Raw genomic sequence first — 16576 nt, 5'->3', positions numbered from 1 at the left:
GCCAAGGCACATTTTTGTCATTGAAAAAATGCGGAGGCACACCACCAGCAGAAAACATAAAAACATTAAATTCAAAAGCTGTTATTGACAATAAAAAGTTGTTCTCGCAAGTTTTGGATAAGAATTAAAACCATAACCACCCATGCAAGACTATAGTTCTTGTCTCAAAGTACTGTCACATCACGCTGTGACTTATTTGTTGTTTTTTTTGTCTTCTTGTGTGTAGTGTTTTAGTTCTTGTCTTGCACTCTTATTTTGGTGGATTTTCATGTTTTGTTGGTATTTTCCTGTAGAAGTTTCATGTCTTCTGTACATTGTTCATTGTCATGTCATTTTCGTATATAATTTGTGGACGCCGTCTGCTCCACACACTGTAAGTCTTTGCTGTCGTCCAGCATTCTGTTTTTTTTATACTTTGCAACCAGTTCAGTTTTAGTTTCGTTTTGCAAGCCTTGCATGCCTTTTCTTAGCGGCACTCGCCCTTTGTTTATTTTTGGTTTAAGCATTAGACGTCCTTTTACCTGCACGCTGTCGTCTGCATAAAGTGATGAGAATAAACCATGTTCCCGACATCTACAAAGCAATTAGCTACCGGCCGCTACCTACTGATATGGATGAGTACAAAATGGTTACTCTCCCACGGCACACCAGAATCTATCTCACGAGTGTGCCGCGGCACAGTGGTTGAAAAACACTGTGTTAGTAGTTTTTGACATTCATTTGCAACTGCAGGAGTAACATATTTGTCATGTAACCATGTTTGCAAGTGCAACATTTGCCAATTTAGAGATTTTTCAAGCTGTCTTTGAATGCAGTGCCTTTTTTTGTGAGGGAGTTCCTGTCAGACAAGCAAGGGGTTTTAACAAGAAGTTAGAAGTTGGTGTGTACACCAAATCTGATAAGGTTTTTGTGCAGAACACTGTCTATCGATTTTTTTTCAGTGTGTGTTCTTGACAAAGACGCTCATGATTAGAAATTAACCTATTTTGTGAATGTGCCTGATACAAGTCGACTTTTTCAAATCAGTTCCTTGAAGTATTTTGTCAAAATAAATGGGTGAGTGGGTGTTCTTCTACCAGAGTGACATCTTCGAAGAGTCTGCTGTTTAAAAACGTTGCAACCTTCACTCACTACAGTCTGCATGCAGTCGTCTTAGAAGGGAAAGCTAACATTAGCCCCAGTCTGTTTGCTGCAACCTGACTGATTATTTATAGGCGCAACCAGAAAGGGAGCATGCGGCCTGCTCGGTTGCGTAACCATCTCGGCCGTTTTTAAAAACCAAAATATCCGTCACGCGCGCTCACACCTCCGCCTGTCATGTGTAAAACACTTATGAAACTCTTTCAGTGTTTACATTTGGTGTGACGAGATCCACTCAAGCGTTCGTGCCAAGAATTGCTCGTTATTTTTCCATCTCCGAAGGCACGTGCACACACACACACACACACACACACACACACACACACACACACACACGTCTCCAATTCCTAGCGTAGCGTGAGGATATTCCCAGATATTATTGCATCATTTGGCGTGTAATGTATGTTAATGCCTGCCCGTGACCCACTTCTGACTGAGCTACAGTAGGACGCCGCACGTAACGTGACGCTCTCCCTTTGAAGAGCGAGAACTCTAAGCATGCGACCGATGATGCTCCACGATGGGGGTCGGCCGCCCGGTGGGGGCTTCACAGAGTTTTATTCTTAGACGCATCGGCTCAAGACGGCACAATGCCGAGTGGGATGGGATTTTCCTCTCTAATGAGCTTTTTGGATGCGTGTTACGTGATGAATATTCAATCAATTATGATCAAATGTAAATTTACTATCACTGACCTATTTTCTCTGTAAATAATAATTTGTCTGGTGGACGGCTTTATTTTTACCTTTACTTTTTTCCATCATTTCCTTTTTTGGGAGGTCAAGGTGGTAGATAAAGTCATCATCTAATTCAGTGGTTCTCAACCTTTTTTCAGTAATGTACCCCCTGTGAACATTTTTTTAATTCAAGTACCCCCTAATCAGAGCCAAGCATTTTTGGTTGAAAAAAAAAAGAGATAAAGAAGTAAAATACAGCACTATGTCATCAGTTTCTGATTTATTAAATTGTATAACAGTGCAAAATATTGCTCATTTGTAGTGGTCTTTCTTGAACTATTTGGAAAAAAAGATATAAAAATAACTAAAAACTGGTTGAAAAATAAACAAGTGATTCAATCATAAATAACGATTTCTACACATAGAAGTAATCATCAACTTAAAGTGCCCTCTTTGGGGATTGTAATAGAGATCCATCTGGATTCATGAACTTAATTCTAAACATTCTTCACCAAAAAAGAAATCTTTAACATCAATATTTATGGAACATGTCCACAAAAAAATGTGGCTGTCAACACTGAATATTGCATTGTTGCATTTCTTTTCACAGATTATGAACTTCCATCCATCCATTTTCTACCGCTTATTCCCTTTTGGGGTGACGGGGGGCGCTGGCGCCTATCTCAGCTACAATCGGCCGGAAGGCGGGGTACACCCTGGACAAGTCGCCACCTTATCGCAGGGCCAACACAGATAGACAGACAACATTCACACTCACATTCACACACTAGGGCCAATTTAGTGAACTTACATTTATATTTTGTTGAAGTATTATTCAATAGATATATTTATAAAGGATTTTTAAATTGTTGCTATTTTTAGAATATTTAAAAAAAACTCACATACCCCTTGGTATACGTTTAAGTACCCCCAGGGGTACGCGTACCCCCATTTGAGAACCACTGATCTAATTAGCTGTTAAGTGAACACAATTAATTAATTATGATCTGTAAATAATCTAATAATTATTTATTTTAAAAGCCATCCCAGAGATCAATACTAAGTTAGTTGTTCAATCTTTATACAAACGACATTTGCAAAGTTACAAAGGACTTAATGTTCATACTATTTGCAGACAACACGACAGTGTGTTTGACCGTCAGGTATTTTTGATCATTTTCGGCATTTTTCACATTCCCCGCTTCCCTGTGCGTTGTTCCTGGGTGTATTTTTCAAATTTTCCTACTTTTGGCTCTTTCCGGGACAATATTCGTAATTTTTCACATTTTGGACTATTTTTGCCTTTTTCTTCCCCGCTTTCCTGTGCATGACATCTCTGGGTTTATTTTTTACATTTAAGTCATTTTGGCCATTTCTGGAACTTATGGAACTCAAACTCTGGTGGGTATTTTTGATAATTTTTGGCATTTTTCACATTTTGCGCCGTTTTTGCTCTCCTGAGCGTCGTTCCGCTGTGTATTTTTGACATTTTGGCCCCTAACGGCCCCTCATAACAGTGTGTTTAGGAGAAGAAGCTAATATAAATATTAATAGATTTTAACGATCTAAAAAAAAAAAAAATATATATATATATATATATATATATATATATATATATATATATATATATATATGCTCTTCGGTAACTGGAGAAGGGAACGTCAAACACAAATACCAATAGACGGAGTAGACATTGAAAGGGTAAGAGAAAACATATTTTTGGGTATAATAATAGATGATAAGATGAACTGGAAATCTCATACAAAAATATAAGAAGCAAAAACACATCAAAATGAATACAGCAAAATATGCTCTGGACCAAAATTGAATGAGTTACGATGACGTCTCTCACAAGCTACATTCATGAACATTCTAACGTGTTAATGAGCGAGGGCAAACTGTTTTTTGCCAAATCAATCAATTTGTAACATAATAAAAGTTTAAAGCACAATAAAACAATCACACTTACACTTAAATAGTTTAAGAAACAGAGCTTACTTGATCCTCCTCCTGTACTATAATGTAGTAAGAGATATCAGGCTCTGTGCTGAATTATTGAAAACACAAAACTACAACATTGACTGGGAAATGAAAGGGTAATAATGTGATAGTATGTATGTATATATACAGTGAAGAAAATAAGTATTTGAACACCCTGCTATTTTGCAAGTTCTCCCACTTAGAAATCCTGGAGGGGTCTGAAATTTTCACAGTAGGTGCATGTCCACTGTATGAGAGATAACCTAAAAAGAAAAATCCAGAAATCACAATCTATAATTTTTTTTAACAATTTATTTGTGTGATAAAGCTGAAAATAAGTATTTGAACACCAATATTAATATTTGGTAGAGTACCCTTTGTTTGCAATTACAGAGGTCAAACGTTTCCTGTAGTTCTTTACAAGGTTTGCACAGACTGCAGGAGGGATTTTGGCCCACTCCTCCACACGGATCGTCTCTAGATCAGTCAGGTTTCTGGGCTGTCGCTGAGTAACACAGACTTTCAGGTCCCTCCAAAGATTTTCAATTGAATTTAGATCTGGAGACTGGCTAGGCCACTCCAGAACCTTGATATGGTTCTTACGAAGCCACTTCTTGGTTTTCCTGGCTCTGTGTTTTGGGTCATTGTCATGTTGGAAGATCCAGCCACGACTCATCTTCAATGATCTGACTGAGGGAAGGAGGTTTTTGGCCAACATCTCATAAAACATGGCTGCAGTCATCCTCTCCTTAATACAGTACAGTCGTCCTGTCCCATGAGCAGAACCCCCCGCCCCCCAAAGCATGATGCTACCACCCCCATGCTTCACAGTAGGGATGGTGTTTTTGGGATGGTACGCATCATTTTTCTTTCTTCAAACACGCATAGTGGAATTATGACCAAAAAGGTCAATTTTGGTCTCATCTGTCCACAAAACTTTCCCCCATGACTCCTCTGGATCATCCAAATGGTCATTGGCAAACTTAAGACGGGCCTTAACATGTGCTGGTTTAAGCAGGGGAACCTTCCGTGCCATGCATGATTTCAAACCATGACGTCTTAGTGTATTACCAACCGTGACCATAGAAACAGTGGTCCCAGCTCTTTTCAGGTCATTGATCAAGTCCTGCCGTGTAGTCCTGGGCTGATTCCTCACCTTTCTTAGCATCATTGAGACCCCACGAGGTGATATCTTGCATGGGGCTCCACTCTGATTGAGATTGACCAACAGTGGACCCTTTTTCACCAAGCTGCTTGGCAGTTTCTCCGTAGCCCTTTCCATCCTTGTGGAGTTGTACTATTTTGTCTCTGGTGTCTTTGGACAGCTCTTTGCTCTTAGCCATGCTGAATGTTTGGGTCTGATTGATTGTATGGGCCTGGGATCTTTCTGCGTGGAGTTTGCATGTTCACCCCGTGACAGCGTGGGTTCCCTCCTGGTACTCCGGCTTCCTCCCACTTCCAAAGAAATGCACCAGGGGATAGGTTGATTGGCAACACTAATTTGGCCCTAGTGTGTGAATGTGAATGTTGTCTGTCTATCTGTGTTGGCCCTGCGATGAAGTGGCGACTTGTCCAGGGTGTACGATTGTAGCTGAGATAGGCACCAGCGCCCCCTGCGACCCCAAAGGGATTAAGCGGTAGAAAAAAGGGATGGATGGATGGTCCGTAAAATCATCAAAAGGTTCATAGAATCTGGAGAAATCACTCCATGTAAGCGATGATATTACGGACCTTTGATCCCTCAGGTGGTACTGCATCAATAACCGACATCAGTGTGTAAAGGATATCACCACATGGGCGCAGGAACACTTCATAAAACCACTGTCAGTAACTACAGTTGGTTCCCACATCTGTAAGTGCAAGTTAAAACTCTACTATGCAAAGCGAAAACCATTTATCAACAACACCCAGGAACGCCGCCGGCTTGGCTGGGCCTTAGCTTATCTAAGATGGACTGATGCAAAGTGGAAAAGTGTTCTGTGGTCTGACGAGTCCACATTTCAAATTATATTTGGAAACTGTGGACGTGGTGTCCTCCGGAACAAAGAGGAAAATAACCATCCAGATTGTTATAGGCGCAAAGTTCAAAAGCCAGCATCTGTGACGGTATAGGATGCATTAGTGCCCATGGCATGGGTAACATACACATCTGTGAAGGCACCATTAATGCTGAATGGTCCATACAGGTTTTGGAACAACATATGTTGTCATCCAAGCAATGTCATCATGCTTATTTTAGCAAAACAATGCCAAGCCACGTGTTACAACGGCGTAGCTTCGTAGTAAAAGAGTGCGGGTACTTTCCTGGGCCGCCTGCAGTCCAGACCTATCTCCCATCAAAAATGTGTGGTGCATTATGAAGCGTAAAATACGACAGCGGAGACCCCAGACTGTTGAATGACTAAAGCTCTACATAAAACAAGAATGGGAAAGAATTCCACTTTCAAAGCTTCAACAATTAGTTTCCTCAGTTCCCAAACGTTTATTGAGTGTTGTTAAAAGAAAATGTGATGTAACACAGTGGTGAACATGCCCTTTCCCAACTACTTTGGCACATGTTGCAGCCATGAAATTCTAAGTTAATTATTATTTGCAAAAAAAAAAAAGTTTATGAGTTTGAACATCAAATATCTTGTGTTTGTAGTGCATTTAATTGAATATGGGTTGAAAAAGATTTGCAAATCATTGTATTCTGTTTATATTTACATCCAACACAATTTCCCAACTCATATGGAAACGGAGTTTGTAGAGAGAAGCGATCATAAAAACCTGTGAAAACACACAAAAAACAATAAAATTGTACAAAAATATGAACATTGGAATCGAAAACACCAAACTCACTGTGTTTTTTAAATGTTAATGTAAATTATTTTTTTAATATACTAAATCTTTATGGCAGTGTTCTGGCTCCATTCAGAACCTTCTACTGTTCAAGTGATAGGCACGATCTATAGCATGGGTTGGGAACCTTTTTTGCTGAGAGAGCCATACAAGCCAAATATTTTAAAAAGTATTTCCGTGAGAGCCATATAATATTTTTTTAAGACTGAACACAACTAAATGCGTGCATTTTTAAGTAAAACCAAAATTTTTTGAGTATAATAAGTCTCTTATTCTTTTTAATAACATTGTTATTCTGAAGCAAACCAACAATAAAATAATTATTAACATTAATGTGACTTCTTAAACAGGTGCGGTAGAAACCAGATTGATGGGTGAAAATGCATGAGAATGTTTTATATTTTGAACGTTATTTTTGACACTGTGACTACCAGCGGAATTATCCATTACTTATCGTGTTAAGCAATGTCAGCTAAGATTTATCTGAGAGCCAGGTGCAGTCATCAAAAGAGCCACATCTGGCTCTAGAGCCATAGGTTCCCCACCCCTGATCTATAGGCTAGTACTAACTTATCAACTCAGAGGGAATGCAGCAGCTCACTTGACTCAGTATGTCAAGAGCTGAAGTAGGTAGTTACCTCTGTAAACAAAACGCCTCTAAAAGTAGTTCCTCAGCGTTATCTCTTGCAATAACAATGTTGCTAATACTTGATCAATATGCAGGTCACGACATGTAAATGGATTGTTGTTTTTTTGGATTTTTTTTTTTTAAGAGCTTTAAAAGCGGAATACATCAAATCACCATAAACTACATTGTTAGTCACCTCTTGCTAGTGATTTTGTGATTTAGAATACACAAGAGAAATAATCTGAGCTTGTCCCTACACAGGGATTTGTGAATGATGGGCAAAATTCCCCCCAAAAATTGCAGCTCCTCTTACTGCTGTACTCAACACTACTGTCAAGAAATCCAATGAAAAGGCAGGTCATTAAAAATAGCTTGAAAAATATCTGCACATTTAGCGCCGGCAAACACAGTTAAGATGAAAAATGTTAAAGCTGCAGTTGCAAATTAACGTCAAAAACATTTAACAGACCTGTTGTGTCCAGCTCTACTTAAAACCACGAGCCTGTGTTGCAGAAACACCTATATAGGGAAATCCCTGCATTCAAAATAGCTTAAAAAAATCAACATATTCACATTTTTCTAATGAGGAGTTACATGAAAAAAATGCTACTCCTGCAGTTCCAAATGAATGCCCAAAAAAACGCCTTAACAGACATTAAGTACACAACTCTACTTCAAACCTGGCCTGTACAGTATTGCAACATTGCCATGCACATAGTGAAGGACCTGCATTGAGAAATAGATATATTCTACATGTTTTGTTCATGCCAAGACCCATTGATGACAAAAAAATCTGAAGAAACTGGGTGCACACACCAAAAGTCATCAATCCAGACCATTGAGTGTCTTTATAACCGCGTCTTGAAAGTCCTAGACAAGAAGAGTATACAATACCATCATTGCCAAATTTTAACCAAATACAATCTTTTAAGTTTTACTAATTTTATTTTGTAAAACGTCAAACTGGTTTTTAAATGCTTGGATAACTCTGCTCCCCAATTGCTCTGCAAGGCAGTTACAAGACTGCAAAGTGGTACCAGATCTAACACCAGAGCGATGTCAAAAGGCAACTGTTGCGTTCCATTCCGTAGAACATCTTTTGCCCAGACTGCCTTTTCAATAAAAGGACCACAACTATGGAACTCTTTAACCTGACACTTTGAAAAGAACCTGCACTTGTCACTTTCAAAAAACAAACACAATTATGGCTAGTCGAGCAGCAATCGTGTTCCCATGCACTTTGTGTTATTATTATTGTTATAATTGGCTTTTATCTAGTTTGCACTTTGTCTGTATTATTTCTATTATCGTTATTATCAACTCATTTTTGCCTTATTCTTTTTATGTTCTTATTTTAATGATGTTGGATGTGTGTTGTTGTTGTTGGGGACAAGTGTTGTAAATTAGCTTTGGCTACAAAAACTGTGATGCATACATTGTACAACTGTTTCAGATGTCTGTTTTTTTTGTATCTGTCCCTATTTCAAATAAACCTTAATCAATCAATCAAAACGGCCTTGTATTACATAAACATGCAAGCACAAGCACAACCCAGGCTGAGAAATCAATACATTCTGCACAAAGCCCTCCTTCAGAGGCAATATAGTGCCAGAAAAACTGCGTGCACACACCTAACTCTGTCTCTTGTTTAAAAAAAATGGCTTGTCTGATAAAAAACACCCACATAGTGGCAAACATTGCTAGCAAAATAGGTTGGAAAATAATATTCATGAATGCCTTATGAACACCTGGCACCAACACCCACACCCTAAAAAGCACTGGATTCCAAAATGGGTTCAAAAATCAACTTTGCACAAACCACTTCTTTAAAGACCGATAAATGAAAAAAAGAATAAAGAAGCTGGATTGTATTACATAAACATCCATGTACTGTATTCCAAAAAAGGTTGAGAAATCGATCAAATCACTCCTGCGAAATAAATCTACTTGTAACTCCTAGTTAAGACCACAAACAACCATTTCTTTAATCTCAGTTACAAACATTGATTCACAGCGTGCAAAGTGGAGGAACCAATGAAACTCTTAGCGCTATGAGACCCCAAAGCTGGCACCCTAAACAAAACGGCGGCATCGCAGCCCTACCATCCTCGTAGAAGACGTCCTCCGCTTCCTCGCGCATCATCTCATCCAGGACATCCTCGGCAGCCATCGTTCTCCTCCTGCCTTCTAACTCTGCTGGGATGTGAAATTAAATCATGTCCAGGCCAGGCCTCTCCGGCTCTGGGGGACAGGATGACGAGCGACAGGATGGTCGCTCCAGTTGAAAGACCAGCACAGAGCTCACAACGTGTGTGTGTGTGTGTGTGTGTGTGTGTGTACTCCCATGCAACGACCTTCGCTAAGTTTCAGCAACAGGGCTGATTTCGTAACATCCTGTGCAAAGCTGAAGTGAGAGCGTTGCTGCCTGGAGAGCACTTGTATGAGTAAGTGTGTGTGTATGTAGTGCAGGGAGGGTCAGTGCAGTGTGTATGTGTGTCCATGTACTGTACTGTACTGTACTGTGGTGTGTTGTGTGAGTCACTGAGTGGAGAGGCTGGTGATTATCAGCAATAATTTGTTGCTGTATTTTCACACATGCAGCACTGCTGTGAAAGTGTGTGTGTGTGTGTGTGTCTAAGTGCATTTATCATTGACGTGTCATTCCTTCACAGCTCGCCTGCAATCTACACACTGTTTTTTTTCCATTCGGCCCATATCGAAGGCCTCAGTAGTGTTGCTAATAATATCATGTGGTCTCCATGGTGCCGCCTACTATGCGCAAAATACTGAACAAACACACGTGCGCACACACACATGCACTTACCAGACACAACATGAGGTACACCTATAAGAGGAGAGTTATTTTTATATAACATTCCGGTAATGTCCGAAATGGGATAATGAACAAGTCAATACATTTTGGGGTTGATCCGGATCCCCTTTTCCATATGAGTTGGGGAATTGTGTTAGATGTAAATATAAACGGAATACAATGATTTGCAAAACCTTTTCAACCCATATTCAATTGAATGCACTACAAAGACAAGATATTTGATGTTCAAACTCATAAACTTAAATTTTTTTTGCAAATAATAATTAACTTAGAATTTCATGGCTGCAACACGTGTTACATCACCTTTTCTTTTAACAACACTCAATAAACATTTGGAAACTGAGTAAACTAATTGTTGAAGCTTCGAAAGTGGAATTCTTTCCCATTCTTGTTTTATGTAGAGCTTCAGTCGTTCAACAGTCCGGGGTCTCCGCTGTCGTATTTTGCGCTTCATAATGCGCCACACATTTTTGATGGGAGACAGGTCTGGACTGCAGGCGGCCCAGGAAAGTACCCAAACTATTTTTTTACGAAGCCACGCTGTTGTAACACGTGCTGAATGCGGCTTGGTATGGTCTTGCTGAAATAAGTAGGGGCATCCATGAAAAAGACGGTGCTTAAGTGGCAGCATATGTTGTTCCAAAACCTGTATGTACCTTTCAGCATTAATGGTGCGTTCACAGATGTGTAAGTTACCCATGCTTTGGGCACTAATGCACCCCTATACCATCACAGATGCTGGCTTTTGAACTTTGCGTTGATAACAGTCTGGATGGTTCGCTTCTCCTTTGGTCCGGATGACACGATGTTGAATATTTCCAAAAACAATTTGAAATGTGGACTCATCAGACCACAGAACACTTTTCCACTTTGCATCAGTCCATCTTAGATGATCTCGGGCCCAGAGAAGCCGGTGGCATTTCTGGATGTTGTTGATAAATGGCTTTCGCTTTGCATAGTAGAGCTTTAACTTGCACTTACAGATGTAGCGACGAACTATATTTAGTGACAGTGGTTTTTTGAAGTGTTCCTGAACCCATGTGGTGATATCCTTTAGAGATTGATGTCGGTTTTTGATACAGTGCCGTTTGAGGGATCGAAGGTCTAGGTCATTCAATGTTGGTTTCCGGCCATGCCGCTTACGTGGAGTGATTTCTCCAGATTCTCTGAACCTTTTGATGATATTATAGACTGTAGATGTTGAAATCCCTAAATTTCTTGCAATTGCACTTTGAGAAACGTTGTTTTTAAACTGTTTGACTATTTGCTCACACAGTTGTGGACAAAGGGGTGTACCTTGACCCATCCTTTCTTGTGAAAGACTGAGCATTTTTTGGGAAGTTGTTTTTATACCCAATCATGGCACCCAACTGTTCCCAATTAATTTGCACACCTGTGGGATGTTCCAAATAAGTGTTTGATGAGCTTTTCTCAACCCTTTCAGTGTTTATTGCCACCTTTCCCATCTTCTTTGTCACGTGTTGCTGGCATCAAATTCTAAAGTTAATGATTATTTGCACACACAAAAAAAAAGTTAAACAGTTTGAATATCAAAAATATTGTCTTTGTAGCATATTCAACTGAATATGGGTTGAAAATGATTCGCAAATAATTGCATTCCGTTTATATTTACATCCAACATAATTTCCCAACTCAAATGGAAACAGGGTTTGTATATTAGTATACTATAAAGTATAAAGTATGCTTATACTTTAAGTATAATATACTAGTATATTAGCTAACGATTACATTACCGGCATCAACTTCTGTGTGTGTGAGTATGCTCAGTAGCAGCCCCGACTCCACACACAGAGACAAAAAGAAAGAATGATTGACTCCATTTATTTAATTCAAATGTAGATTGCGAAAAAAGTTCCAGTCCGGATAACCGTTTGAACTTTTTTTATTTTTTAGGTTCAAGGTTTTAGGTTCAAGTTTATTTGTCACATGCAGACTACACCACAGTGAAATGCTTTTTTCCATGCTCTTCAGATATTCCATACAGTGGGATATAAACACAAGTTTCCGAATATAATACAATAAATACAAAAAAATTGAATAGCTCTGATGTACATTAATTACAAGACAATTAAGTTGCACAATAAGTCACAGAAGTTATGGTAGAAGTATCATTACAAGTAGAGGTACAGTAGTCAAATACATTACCAGTGCAATATCAAATAGTGTAACAGTATATACAGTATAGGAAGGAACAAATATGAAGGTGTCTACAGTTCTTTGGCAGTTGAGTAGTGACAGTAGTATGAACAAAGGTAATGGAACAGTACCACTTCTTTAAACTCTTGTTTTTACATTTTTTTTTACATGATTTACAATCATTGAATGAAAAGTATTGTAGTCCTGTAATTACAGTAGTAAGTAAAGTGTTTTTACATTATTTGTACATTATTTACAGTCATTGCATGAAGAGTATTGTAGTCCAGTAAATAGTGGTAAGTAAAGTGATCTTGTGCGTGCGGTTTTGTGCAATTGTGATGAGTGTTAATCAGCGGTGCAGTTGAGCAGTCTGATGGCTTGGAGATAGAAGCTCCTCCTGAGTCTCTCCGTGTTGGCCTTGAGACTCTGGTAGCGCTTGCCTGACTGAAGCAGTAAGAAGAGGCAGTTGCTTGGGTGGCTAGAGTCCCTCACCATCCTCTTGGCCTTGGATCTACACCGCCTGGTGTAGATGTTTATTTTATGTTTATTTGATTCATTTATTTATTTTTTACTATTGGGAGGTAGGGCCTGGCAGAATTTTTGTAGTTTTCATTATTAATATTTTTTCAGACGGTCATACTAATTTTTTTACATTTCTAATTTTGTTGTAATCATCTATTCATTTTTCTTTTTACATATTTGTTCGTAGCGGTTGCGAGATTATTAACCTCAGTAGTAGTGATGTGCCGATCCAAGTTTTTGGCCCCCAAATCTGTTCCGATTTCAAGTCTCGATCCGATACTTTTACAGTCGATAAAAGTGAAAATGTTTTATTGCAAGTAACTAAAGTGAATACAATAACACATTTTTATAAAGTTAATCTTAATAAAATTTGGTGGTATTTTTGTATATCAAATGATGTATTACATTTGTGGGACAGTACAATGTTTTTTAAACAAAATAAAGTGGCGAGTGCACAATAACTAAACAAAATGAAAAAGTACTATTGGCTCCCATTTAAATCATTTGGGTCATGCTCTCAAGGTCTTCCTGTATGCAGACACGTACTCCCTGAGTTTGTAAAAAATAACAAAAAACGACCAAAAAAATGTTTTTGTGATTAGAGTATCGTTTATATACTTACAATATACTAGGTATCGATAACCTCGACTTTACATTTAAGCTTTAGCTTCTTGCATACTTGCCAACTTTGAGACCTCCGATTTTGGGAGGTGGGGGGCGTGGTTAAGAGGAGAGTATATTTACAGCCAGTTCACCAACTCGAGTATTTCATATATATATATATATATATATATATATATATATATATATATATATATATATATATATATATATATATATAAATATATATGTGTGTGTATGAAATACTTAACTTTTAGTGAATTCTAGCTATAAATATTTATTCTATAATATATATAAATAAAAGAAATAGTTTAATTTCAGACGGCACCTATCAAATACACGGTAATAAAAACACAGTTGTTCTACTAACTATACTGTGCTTCCTGGTTAAAAAAAACAAACAACAACCCTTACCCTTCACTATTTGAGTAACGTCACTTCCGAGTTTCCAGAAGATGGCGCCAGTATGTGCTTTGCCCTGCCGTCCCACGCTGTCAGCTCTGTTCGTTTTTGTGTTGTTTGCATCTATTTTCGTCTCTGTCAGCTCACTGCTTGAGTATGACCGCCAAACACTGTTGGATCTTTGCCCCTTTCCCACTGATATGATCAACTTCGACGTTGGTTTTTCGACGTCCCAGTGAGCTTTTTCACCTGGCCGGATTCCTGCCTTCCTTTCCCGCCTCGTGGCTCCTCTCCCCCGCCACCTGCGGGCTGTGTGTCGGGCCCCACCTGGATTAGCTGCGCCCTTGGACGTGCTGGCCCCCGCCAGGTTCGGTCTTGTGAACGCAAGATCTTTGACAAACAAAACGTTTATCTTCACTTCCCGCGGACTTGACTTTCTCTGTGTGACGGAAAGATGGCTGGGAGCCGGTGAGTCCGCCCCTCTTAATGAACTTCTGCCTCCAGGGTGTTCCTACTTTAATTCTCCGCGGTCGTCCAGTCGAAAAGGAGGAGGAATAGCAGTCGTTTTTAAAAATGACTTTAAATGCCGTCAGACCCGCCTGCAATCCTCCCTTTCAAGCTTCGAACTGTGCATGTTTGAGCTGGAGGGGGCATGGCCTCCAGCTCCAGCTGGATTTCGGGAGAAAATTTCTTCCGGGAGGTTTTCGGGAGGGGCGCTGAATTTTGGGAGTCTACGGGAAAATCCGGGAGGGTTGGGAAGTATGGCTTTTTGTGGCGTCCTGCTCGGTAGCATGCTTAACCATTATTTGTTCCTGCAGTGATAATGTTTCGTGGAAAAAACTTAGTTGGGTGAGGAATAGTATATTAGAAGTGGTCTCGCACTATGAATAGACGACATGTTTTTTGCCGTTTGCTCCTGAATAGATGCCGGTGTTCTGGCAAAACATGCACCCTCCTGGAATTTAGACAACTCCTGCATGTGTGTAACAAGGAATTGCTCTGGTTGCAATCACGTGACCGAGACTGCCACTTTGGGGTTTACTGCGATGGTTTAGAGCAGTGGTTCTCAACCTTTTTTCAGTGATGGACACCCTGTGAACATTTTTTTAATTCAAGTACCCCCTAATCGCAGCAAAGCACGTTTGGTTGAAAAAAAGAGATAAAGAAGTAAAATACAGCACTATGTCATCAGTTTCTGATTTATTAAATTGTATGACAGTGCAAAATATTGCTTGTTTGTAGTGGTCTTTCTTGAACTATTTGGAAAAAAAAGATACAAAAATAACTAAAAACTTGTTGAAAAATAAACAAGCGATTCAACTATAAATAAAGATTTCTACACATAGAAGTAATCCTCAACTTAAAGTGCCCTCTTTGGAGATTGTAATAGAGATCCATCTGGATTCATGAACTTAATTCTAAACGTTTTTTCACAAAAAAAGAAATCTTTAACATCAATATTTATGGAACATGTCCACAAAAAATTTAGCTGTCAACACTGAATATCGCATTGTTGTATTTTTTTTCATAGTTTATGAACTTCATGAATTCATATTTTGTTGAAGTATTATTCAATAAATATACTTATAAAGGATTTTTGAATTTTTGCTATTTTTAGAACATTTTTAAAAAATCTCACGTACCCCTTGGCATACCTTCAAGTACCCCCAGGGGTACGCGCACCCCCATTTGAGAACCACTGGTCTAGAGTTCCATAAGGCTATTGATTTTTATACCTGCATAAGTGCAGATTTGGCCATATTTTTAAGGATTTGGAGGCGATCATGAATTAAAAAAAAAAAAAAAGTGATAGAATGGATTTATACACTCTTAAGAAAATTATTTTTTGAAAGATTTAAAACTATTGAACTACATAATAAAGGGGGACACAGTTTCAAGAACCCTAAGTTTCAGGGGCCAAATATCTAAATTTGGATGTTTCTTTAGAAAGTGCCTCCGCAGGTTATATTCCTTTGAGATTGCGTTAACTTATTTACGAAGTAACCACATCAGCTTTGACACTGCACAGTCAATAAATTCATTATTCTGCCCTCGCTACTCGTTTCCAGCGTATGAGGCTGGACGGATAGTTAACATCATGAAGAAACAGAAAAGAGTATTAATGGTTGATTTTCCTTCTTTTGAAGCTCGGTTGATAGAGCGGCCGTGCCAGCAACTTGAGGGGTGCAGGTTCAATTCCCGCTTCCGCCATCCTAGTCACTGCCGTTGTGTCCTTGGGCAAGATACTTTACCCACCTGCTCCCAGTGCCACCCACACTGGTTTAAATGTAACTTAGATATTGGGTTTCACTATGTAAAGCGCTTTGAGTCACTAGAGAAAAGCGTTATATAAATATAATTCACTTCACTTATTTTTCTTCTCAGTTTTATTTATTTATGTGTCTTCCTTTAGTTAGGTTTGTAAGACTGAAAATATAAACATTACAGAAGTACAATGTCTACTGTGTATGTTACATAAATAAAATAGAAGGTTTAGTCTTAATACACACAGCAAACATTGCACACATGTGGTTTAACACAATTAAACCTAAGGTGTAGCTTGATTGCCCTGTGCTGGTCAAATTTAGCGCTACATTTATTTAACCAGTTTTGATTGCCAGAGGTAAGCAGTCAAAACCAACACGACCAGGACCAGTATGAATTTCTATACATTCATACTTTGTTGTCCAGTCACTGTTAAAAGTCAAATTTTTGCGATTTATTTCAATTTTTTTAAGGGTCGATAGTGCCATCTTCTTCTACAGACCCATTGCT

General features: G+C 38.8%; 1 protein-coding gene across 6 annotated transcripts in view; it reads right to left on the bottom strand.

Annotated features, from left to right (window-relative positions):
- ripor2 (RHO family interacting cell polarization regulator 2) overlaps nucleotides 1-16576 on the bottom strand; it is a 130815-nt gene that overhangs the window by 91906 nt on the left and 22333 nt on the right. Inside the window, exon 1 of one of the 6 annotated variants that reach the window (XM_061908510.1) lies at nucleotides 9370-9666. The exons of 4 other annotated variants lie outside the window; for them this stretch is intronic. In XM_061908510.1, coding sequence (XP_061764494.1) covers nucleotides 9370-9436 — 67 coding nt within the window. In that variant the 5' untranslated portion in view covers nucleotides 9437-9666. Of the gene's footprint in view, nucleotides 1-9369; nucleotides 9667-16576 lie in introns of those variants that run through there. One more of the 6 variants, XM_061908515.1, reaches the window with a different exon arrangement.

The sequence above is a fragment of the Nerophis ophidion genome, linkage group LG08, assembly GCF_033978795.1.
Source record: "Nerophis ophidion isolate RoL-2023_Sa linkage group LG08, RoL_Noph_v1.0, whole genome shotgun sequence".
In the NCBI taxonomy this organism is placed as follows: Eukaryota; Metazoa; Chordata; class Actinopteri; order Syngnathiformes; family Syngnathidae; genus Nerophis; species Nerophis ophidion.
This window is presented reverse-complemented; position numbering and strand designations above follow the sequence as displayed.